Raw genomic sequence first — 9,937 nt, forward strand, 5'->3', positions numbered from 1 at the left:
CGGGAGCTGCCATGCAAGGCGCTAACCAGCAGAGGCAAAGGGTGAAGTGTCTTGCCCAAGGACACAACGGACATGACTAGGAAGGTAGAAGGTGGGAATTGAACCCCAGTAACCAGCAACACTCCGATTGCTGGCACAGCCACTCTACCAACTTCGCCGTGTTCCTATTTTTATGTTGTATGGATCCCACTATATTGTTGGTCAATCCTGTGAAAGCTATTTTCGTTTTTTAAGAATGTGTCTAATTTGAAAAGCTCCTGGCGTTCAAAGGTAAACCAACAGATGTTTCACATGTGTAGCTGAGTGATGTCAGTGTTGGCATCAGACTTGTAAAAACAGTTATTTTTCAACTCGGACCAGTAAAAGCCAACTTTGAGAATTTGTTTAAGAATCGTTCTTACTTTTACATCTTCTGTATTTTGATGTATTGGCACGTTTCCTGCGTAAAAAGTAATCTGTTCCTTAGTGTAACTTTTCCAGGAGTGAGGACCATCTAAAAGGGAGCCCTAGTATTTACTCTGTGAAATGTGTATTGTTTATTTTGTATGATACCCATTTTGATAAATAAATGTAGTCTTGTATGTAAATTCACAAAGTTGTGGACATTATCTCAACTTGTGCAAATATTTGGTCAAATCTTAGCGTTTCTCACCATGTTGTTCTTCCAGGTCTTCTGTGCACTTTCGGTGAACCCCCACCCCTTCCTGCTAGGCCTGCCCTCCTGTGGACTGAGAGGGTGAGATGATGTTGGAGGCAGACAGACGCTGCAGAAGTTCCCAGGACGAGCGCACAGCTGCACCGTATGATGTCTCCTCTTTCTCCGCGCCTGCTGCTGCTCGTCTGCCTGCTTTTACCTGTGTATGGAGTGGAAAAGGTGAGAAGTAGAGGATACCGAAAGGATCCTGATGCTGATAAGGTAAGACAGAATGCAAATAAACCAGGCGGCTTAATGATAGATCAAGTCTTTATTTGCCTAAATGTTGTCTTTTTTATAAAAAGTAAACCACGGTTTTTGAAATATGCTTAAGATGATGTCATTGTGTCAAGAACCCTTTTAATATTCCAGGTTTCAGGGGGGGAAAAAATATTTTTATTTTGGTTATCCATCCATCCATTTTCTACCGCTTGTCCCGTTCGGGGTCAAACATTGAAAAATATTTTAATAGTCTAATATCCACTTTTTTAATGAACTTTTATCATTCTGGTTAAGTCCTTATAAGAAAGATTTAGTGGGTGGTCACTGGTGGAACAGAGTTCACATTCTCTTAGTCCTCTCTTGGGAATGCATTAAATGAAAGTGAAACTGTTTATTTATGCAGAGGGACCCCCGCTGCCCCAAGGCCTCCCTTAAAGTCCCATTAGAATTAGGCACAGCCCACTTTTTGTAATGCTCATTTGCTATTATAACTTTCCAAAGACATTTAGTCAGGACTGAGCTGCATTTTTCTTACCACATTGGACGAATAAGACAAACAGCATGTTATTCCATAATGTAATCTTGTGGTGTTGGAAACCCTAACCTCCTCATTTACCAACAAAAAATGGTCATCAGAAAACCCCCTCTTTTTTAATGCATCATCCTGAAAAGCTAAGCATTATATTCATTCTGGAAAGCTGCAGTCCTTATTTCAGTGTTGACTAAAGCATAAAATACGTACATGCTACAGTAATGGGCTGTGTGTAAGGCATATTCAGTATAATTAATGCGAGCAGTACAGCGTTGGACTTTCACATGGACGGAAGCTGGTATAAAAGTCTGCAGTGTGGACTAGCAGACAGTGCATCCATTCATCAGAAAAATACAACTCTGAGACCTTTCCTTCATTTTGCTTGAAATCAAACATTTACTTGGATATTTTACATAGCTTATTTCAGGTATATGTTTCAGAGAATGCAAAGTTTTCAGTTTTATCCCAGTTTTTGTCAGAGCTGACATCACAGCTCCTGGTTGAGCCAGATGATGTCTAAAACAGACCGTGAGCCATCTGTTTCAACTGACATTGGAACACCGCAATTCCTTGACATGAAGGCAGTTTTCCAGATTTTCATCTCCTGAAGTACAGTTTTAGACTTCACCCGTGGGATTCAAGCTAAGAAATGAGGTGAAATGCTCTTTGTTCTCATCCTCAATGTCTTGTGGTTATGTGGTCTGTTCCACATGTGGCCACATTAATAGCCTTTTGGCATTGGGGTATCAGCATTCAAATCGGGGTGCGTCTTTATGGGAGGAAATAATGCACCACCTTTTCCACCTAAGCAGGATTTATGTCCAGATCAAATGGTAAAAATATGCACAACCTGCACTGGTGTGGAAAAATGGAACTCATGCAACGTCATGCAGGACTTTAATTGTGTCTGTAATTTAATAAGTCAGGAATTTGTTGAAAAAGTCAGGGCCATGACTCAGGCAGTCATCAGAATCATCAGTGTGCGTGTTTCTTTATAAGACTTTCCAAACTGCTTAATTATTACAAAATGTTAGCTTCAGGAAGTCTCAACTCTGTCTTGTTTTTCCCTGCAGTATGGCAGTTGCATGCAGGGTCCAGCAGGAACCCCTGGACGAGACGGTAACCCAGGCGGCAACGGCATCCCGGGTACACCGGGCATCCCTGGGCGCGACGGACTCAAAGGCGAGAAGGGCGAATGCATTAGCGAAATATTCGAGCAACCCTGGAAGCCCAACTACAAGCAGTGTGCCTGGAAGTCCTTAAATTATGGGATTGACCTGGGAAAAATAGCTGTAAGTATCTTTGCATTGTTCCATGGACAGATAGATGGAGCTGCTGGGGAAACAGGTCTATTCATAAAAGTTAGACATATGTCTTTGCTAAATTAGGTGATGGAAGATTCTGTCTGACAAAAAAGCATTCATAAATTGTATCCCAGACATGACTGAAAATTGTCAGACGTACCATCCAAAACATTTCACATTTTAATGTTTGGCATTACAAGATTCCTTGGCTTAATATCTATTGTAGCTCAAAAAGTTTCATTATGTCATCTTGTTGGTTATACTTTTCAGTTTCTTGTATTCAGATGAGTTTTTGGTATAATAGAAGCAATATTTTACCTTGTAATGTTTCAACTGCCGTCTGCAGTCTTCTTCAGAAGGGTCACCTGACCACTGTGACGTGTCGAAAAACCACAAATTAAATACAGCTGTTAAACCTCTAATGAAAGCAAGACAGTTGCTCGTACATCCAAAGGACAAAATAGAACAGGAGAAAAAATGCAATGTAATTTAGGAAATCCCATGCAAATCATGCAGAAAAACATAACGGAAAAACAGGCAGGACATCGGAAAGAATGTGGAAAAAACTAGAAGATTCACAAGAGGCCTAAAACAAAAATCTATCTAGGAAATATTGTAATCAGCCATATTAGATTATTGCAAAATAAACAACCACATAATGGACTGGGGCAATGTTAAAATCATTGGGACAGAAACTAACAAATACAAACCATAAATAAAAGGAGTCATAGCGCCCGGAATTTCACTAATTCTTAAAAAAAAATGTAGCTCGTGAAAATGAATCTGACAGTCGTTTCCGTAATATCAATTAGTTTTTTAGTAAGCAGTAAATAAATAACTACTTGGAACGCCCCTTTCCATCGCCATACTCGATATGCTGCCCCCTTTTGGTGTGATGTCATCTACAGAACTGGAGTCAATTTACTCACATAGACAGTGTGGATAAAGGCATATAAAACTATTATTTTCATGATTTAATTGCATCTTTTGGTACATGATATGGTAAACATTATGAGCAAAAAAGAAATATAAAATAATCACCATTTTTGGACTTTATTCCTCTTCCATAGACACCATAGCCTGTGTTTCCTCAAGCTCTTTAATCATTTACTCAAGCATCTTGAGGAAAAAATCCTTAGAAAAAGACGCAAATTAGAACATTAACAGTTTACCTAATGTTCCTAGGTAAACTAATGTTCCTCTCGTTTTTTAGCACCGGGTCTGCTTATCTTTCTTTGTTTGTCGCAGGTTCTGACTCAGTCTTCCTTCCCTCGAGGGTTTTTTGATTGATTGAGACTTTTATTAGTAGGTTGCACAGTGAAGTACATATTCCGTACAATTGACCACTAAATGGTAACACCCGAATAAGTTTTTCAACTTGTTTAAGTCGGGGTCCACTTAAATTGATTCATGATACAGATATATACTATCATATATACTATCATCATAATACAGTCATCACACAAGATAATCACATTGAATTATTTACATTATTTACAATCAGGGGTGTGGAGGGGGGGCGGGGGGGTATGGACATCAAGTAGTGGACATAGAGAGAGAGAGAGAGAGAGAGAGAGAGAGAGATCAGAAGGCATAAGAAAAAGAAAAAGTATCTGCATTTGATTGTTTACATTTGATTATTAGCAATCCGGGGAGGGTGTTAGTTTAGGGTTGTAGCTGCCTGGAGGTGAACTTTTATTGCGGTTTTGAAGGAGGATAGAGATGCCCTTTCTTTTATACCTGTTGGGAGCGCATTCCACATTGATGTGGCATAGAAAGAGAATGAGTTAAGACCTTTGTTAGTTCGGAATCTGGGTTTAACGTGGTTAGTGGAGCACCCCCTGGTGTTGTGGTTATGGCGGTCATTTACGTTAAGGAAGTAGTTTGATATGTACTTCGGTATCAGGGAGGTGTAGCGGATTTTATAGACTAGGCTCAGTGCAAGTTGTTTAACTCTGTCCTCCACCTTGAGCCAGCCCACTTTAGAGAAGTGGGTAGGAGTGAGGTGGGATCTGGGGTGGAGGTCTAGAAGTAACCTGACTAGCTTGTTCTGAGATGTTTGGAGTTTAGATTTGAGGGTTTTGGAGGTGCTAGGGTACCAGGAGGTGCATGCATAATCGAAAAAGGGTTGAACGAGAGTTCCCGCCAGAATCCTCAAGGTGCTTTTGTTGACCAGAGAGGAAATTCTGTAGAGAAATCTCGTTCGTTGGTTAACCTTTTTGATTACCTTGGTTGCCATTTTGTCACAGGAAAGGTTAGCCTCTAGAATGGAACCTAGGTAGGTGACCTCATCTTTCCTGGTGATGACACTGTCACCTACTTTTATGTTGAAGTCATTGACTCTCTTAAATTTGATGTGGGACCCAAACAGGATGGATTCTGTTTTACCTAAGTGGATGGATAGCTTGTTGTCAGTGTACCCCTAGTCACTATTATGTGTTAAATCATACTAAAACCTGAGGTGAAAACTTGCGCCTAATCATACTAAAACTGGGGCGTATGAAAACTGAGGCACCACTGTACACTCCCTTTTTTGGAATATGCTTAATTTAGGGTATGGAGTGGTCAGTCAGCAGTCCATTTAACTCAAACAGTTCCAGGATATTACAGATTATTTGAATTAAACTTATGTTACTATCGTCCAATTCAAAAGCCATAAACCCCGAGAACAGTACAATTGTTTCAAACTGCACCTAAAGTGACATCAAATGTGACCTGTGCTGTGTTGTGTGGCAGGACTGTACGTTCACCAAGTTGCGCTCAGACAGCGCCCTCAGAGTCCTCTTTAGTGGCTCCCTCAGACTCAAGTGCAAGAACGCATGCTGCCAGAGGTGGTACTTCACCTTCAATGGAGCCGAGTGCACGGCACCTCTGCCAATAGAATCCATCATCTACTTGGACCAAGGCAGTCCAGAGCTCAACTCCACCATCAACATCCACCGGACATCTTCAGGTATGATAGGTTTTGTTAGGATCTGGTATTTGTAAAATATTGCATCTAAACCCTGTGTCAAGTGAGGACTTGAATGATACTATAGACATAAATCCCAACTCAATGTTCCTCACTGATGTGACAGAAGAGGAACAAATAAAACTGTGAATAAAAATGTAAATCCAAGGCCTCAATTGATTGTAACGGAATTAATATGGAAATGATAAAAAAAAGTTATCAAAGAGATTAATTTACGTCAGCAACTTATGCTTTCCAAATAGGTACATTCCCAAACAAAATTAAAATAGCAAAAGTTCCACCAATTTACAATACTAGAGACAAACACCAGTTTACAAACTATTGATTTATTGATTTTTCTTAATTTCACAATTTTCTAAAATCATTGAAAATGTATTCAGCAACAGATTGGACTGAATTGTAAAAAAAAAAAGTGGAACACTTGCAGAAAACTAATACGGATACAGAGCTAAAATCTCTACATTGATGGCATGAATCGAAATAACAAAATCTATTACCAATTCATTAGATGGTAAACAGTGTGCAGCTGGATATAACTAAAGCATTTAGCATACAGGTAATTACACTATCTTAATTAACAAATAAGAACGGTATGGGCTTCAACTGGGTAAGAAGCTACTTAACTAACAGGAAGCAATACGTGAAGCTAGGCACGGACACACGCCTACAGCGTTAAATATATCTTGCGATCTACTACAGGGATTTATACCGGGATCAAAATCTATTTATAAACAACATTTGTAAAGTCAGAAAGGACCTAAAGTTAGTCCTATTTAGCAGACGACATGACTGTATTTTGTTTGTAGAACCAATCAATCAACTGTGTGCTAAGCCAGTGGTCCCCAACCACCGGGCCGTACCAGGCCGCACAAGAATTTAAAAAAAATATATATATATATATATATTTTTTTTTTTTATGAAATCAACATAAAAAACACAATATATACATTCTATATCAATATAGATCAATACAGCCTAGGGATACAGTCCGTAAGCACACATGATTGTATTTATTTATGTAAAAAAAAAAAAAAAAATTTTTAAATGTTTTTGTCCCACCGGTCCGTGGAACAAATTTTCAAGCGTTGACTGGTCCGCAGCTACAAAAAGGTTGGGGACCACTGTGCTAAGCTATTTGAACTAAACAGCAACATCCTAGCTTTGTCTTATAGGTGCCAAAGCAAGTTATTGGAATACATAGTAATGTGCAGTACAGGCCAAAAGTTTGGACACACCTTCTCATTCAAGGTGTTTCCTTTATTTCATGATTATTTACATTGTAGATTGTCACTGAAGGCATCGAGACTATGAATAAACACATGAGGAGTTATGTACTTAACAAAAAATGGTGAAATAACTCAAAACATGTTTTACATTGTAGTTTCTTCAAAATAGCCACCCTTTGCTCTGATTACTGCTTTGCACACTCTTGGCATTCTCTCGATGAGCTTCAAGAGGTAGTCACCTGAAATGGTTTTCACTTCACAGGTGTGCTTGAAACTCATCGAGAGAATGCCAAGAGTGTGCAAAGCAGTAATAAGAGCAAAGGGTGGCTATTTTGAAGAAACTAGAATATAAAACATGTTTTCAGTTATTTCACCTTTTTTTGTTAAGTACATAACTCCACGTGTTCATTCATAGTTTTGATGCCTTCAGTGACAATCTACAATGTACAATAGTCATGAAAATAAAGAAAACGCATTGAATGAGAAGGTGTGTCCATACTTTTGGCCTGTGCTGTATTTTTATCAGTAATGAATTAATTGTATTTGTAGACTATGCCGGGAGCCAATGGAAAAACAAGCTGTGGGCCAAAAACGGCACCCTGGATGCCCTTTGCACTTTGTAACTTGTGGACTAGGATGCCTGTGAATATTCTCATTCATCCAGGTCATTGTAGTAAGCGAGTTCAATCAAGCACAACTGCACTTCAGACTGTCTAAGAAGACGTTTAACCCCTCATCCAAGCAGGCTTCATCAGGTCATGCTCACAGACTTATTGGTAGTCTGGTGCAGGAATCTATGATATTGAAAAACAGCTGGAAAGGGGATGATGGCCTCATGTCGGCTTCTTATATTGCTTTTCTGTAGCCAGGGTTGTGATTTCCAATGCGATATTATGGAATCTGAATGCCAGTTACACTAGTTTCAAACTGTAACTTAGGGAGAAAAACAATATGAATAATCAAAATCCGTAATCATTGTTCTGCCTGTTTAAAGTTTTTTATCGCGTGGAAATCAAGCGTTGGGAGAAGTCACATTACAATATTCCAGCTTTGCGGCTATGCATTTTAGGTGTTCTTCACAATTTATGTGCAGTCATGTCTTTGCCCTTGTTCTTTTTGTCTGATTCAGTGGAAGGGCTGTGTGAGGGTGTGAAAGCAGGGTTGGTGGACGTGGCCGTATGGGTGGGGACCTGCGCTGACTATCCACGCGGCGATGCATCCACAGGGTGGAACTCCGTTTCCAGGGTTATCATTGAAGAGCTTCCCAAGTGAAAACGGTTACATAAGAGAAACGGGACCAGCCCTGCTAGTATAACCATATGTTATCTGGCTTTCTGAAATAAGCAGGTACGGTTTGCTGATTGTAACTTGAATGTTTTTAATTGACCTTCCTTTTCCCAGGAAAACAAAACAACCATTGTAACTGTAACTTTCCTGCTCACGGGTGCTATCGGCAGTCATTGCCAATATGTAAACTTTTTTAATGCATTACTCCTGTCAATAGTGATCTTTTAGTAAAAAGAAACAATAATGATAAAACATCCATGTTAGCTCGCCTGCATTTAGTCTAACTGTATTTGCATACTTAGTGTGTACTTTTTTATCTGTGCTATCAGGTTTTCAAATATGCTCTTTGTACGGGTATGTTAAGTGAATAGTGTTTACACTAAAAAAAATTGTTATTCAGTTACAGTACTTTCCTACTCCTGATTTCCCTGGGAAACTCCCGTTTTAATACTTAACCCTATTTTTCTCGTGTTCTGACTTTCTTTTTTTTTTTTTTTTAAACAAATCTGCTACTGCCTGCATCAGCTCAGCTTCCTGTCTGCTCGGCAAGACCCTGGCCACATCAGCGTAACATATCTTGTAGCTGGTACGTCAGGCATTTCAAATAAAAGCACGCCTGTAAAATAACACAGTTGCACAACATTTGGGTCTTTCTTTTCCTGTGGGGGAAAAAAAACTGAATCGTTCTTATTTTTCAGAAAAGTTGCTTTATTTCAAAATGCAAATATGTCTAGGTATGAGTTGGGTATCCAGTATTGATGGGTTAAGAACACCTCGGTGAGTGTATACCACACTCATTAGCTGTATTGACGCTGCACTGCATATTTATATACCGTATTTAAAATGTGCAATGTTGCTGTTTTTGCAATAATTGTAATCTGCCATCTACTAGATTAAAATAGTCACTACATTTGACCTGCAAAATACATTAATAGTTAGCAGATATCATTGTTTTTTTAAATAGCCCTACAAAACTGCAAAACTCAGCCTGGTTAGCCAAATAGTAAACAGAAAAAGATTAACAAAATGATCTCTTCCGACTTCATTTAGTATGAGCTGTTAATGTGAGACGAAAAAACGCTTCCTGATTGACAGTTTGGCGCTTCACAGTCAAATGACAAAGCAGTTGTATCGGTCACTTGATTTTTTTTCTAAATGTGACACATCATGGCTTTGGGGGACACCTTTCTTGTCATAATGTATTGAAGCTGTGACACCATTTGACCCATCACTGGGGACAGCGTGGCTCGGTTGGGAGCGCGGCCGTGCCGGCAACCTGAGGGTTCCTGGTTCGATCCCCGGCTTTCACCACCCGAGTCGCGTTGTGTCCTTGGGCAAGACACTTCACCCTTGCTCCTGATGGGTCGTGGTTAAGGCCTCCCGCCATCAGTGTGTGAATGGGTGAATGTGGAAATAGTGTAGAAAAGCGCTATACAAGTATGCCCCATAGCCCCACAAAAAGCGCATTGATTGACATATAGCTAAAATCTGTTTTACCAAGAAATGCATTTTGCAGCAATGTTTCTTTGAACTTGAGTAGAAATACAATTTTTGATAAGCTACAACTATGCTCTGTGCGTTATACTGTATTTTTAATAGGTATATTCTGACTGGAAATGACACAAATTGTGTGGTGGTGATGTATTAATTACAAATACGTCATTTTCATATTTAATTGTATGTAGTATATACATACATTCA

General features: G+C 39.3%; 1 protein-coding gene across 3 annotated transcripts; it reads left to right on the plus strand.

Annotated features, from left to right (window-relative positions):
• The first annotated feature begins 732 nt into the window (after positions 1-732).
• On the plus strand, positions 733-8,729 carry cthrc1b (collagen triple helix repeat containing 1b). Of its 3 annotated transcripts, none has more exons than XM_062063643.1 (4): positions 733-928; positions 2,489-2,740; positions 5,489-5,705; positions 8,079-8,729. In XM_062063643.1, the coding sequence occupies exons 1-4, from the start codon at positions 803-805 to the stop codon at positions 8,219-8,221; spliced, it is 738 nt and encodes a 245-aa protein (XP_061919627.1). In that variant the 5' UTR covers positions 733-802; the 3' UTR covers positions 8,222-8,729. The 3 variants fall into 3 exon arrangements, with proteins under 3 accessions (XP_061919627.1, XP_061919626.1, XP_061919625.1); XM_062063642.1 differs by having other exon boundaries at positions 749-874; positions 2,522-2,740; XM_062063641.1 differs by having other exon boundaries at positions 755-916; positions 2,522-2,740.
• Positions 8,730-9,937: the final 1,208 nt, after the last annotated feature.

This window comes from Entelurus aequoreus, linkage group LG11 (genome assembly GCF_033978785.1).
Source record: "Entelurus aequoreus isolate RoL-2023_Sb linkage group LG11, RoL_Eaeq_v1.1, whole genome shotgun sequence".
Lineage (NCBI taxonomy): Eukaryota > Metazoa > Chordata > Actinopteri > Syngnathiformes > Syngnathidae > Entelurus > Entelurus aequoreus.

Excerpts from the sequence above, each read along its gene's own strand:
- cthrc1b (XM_062063643.1), top strand. The coding sequence starts at position 803 with ATGATGTCTCCTCTTTCTCCGCGCCTGCTGCTGCTCGTCTGCCTGCTT. Across the intron at positions 929-2,488 it reads CTGATAAGGTAAGACAGAAT|GAAGTCTCAACTCTGTCTTG; the intron begins GCAAATAAACCA and ends TGTTAGCTTCAG. Across the intron at positions 5,706-8,078 it reads CATCCACCGGACATCTTCAG|TGGAAGGGCTGTGTGAGGGT; the intron begins GTATGATAGGTT and ends TGTCTGATTCAG.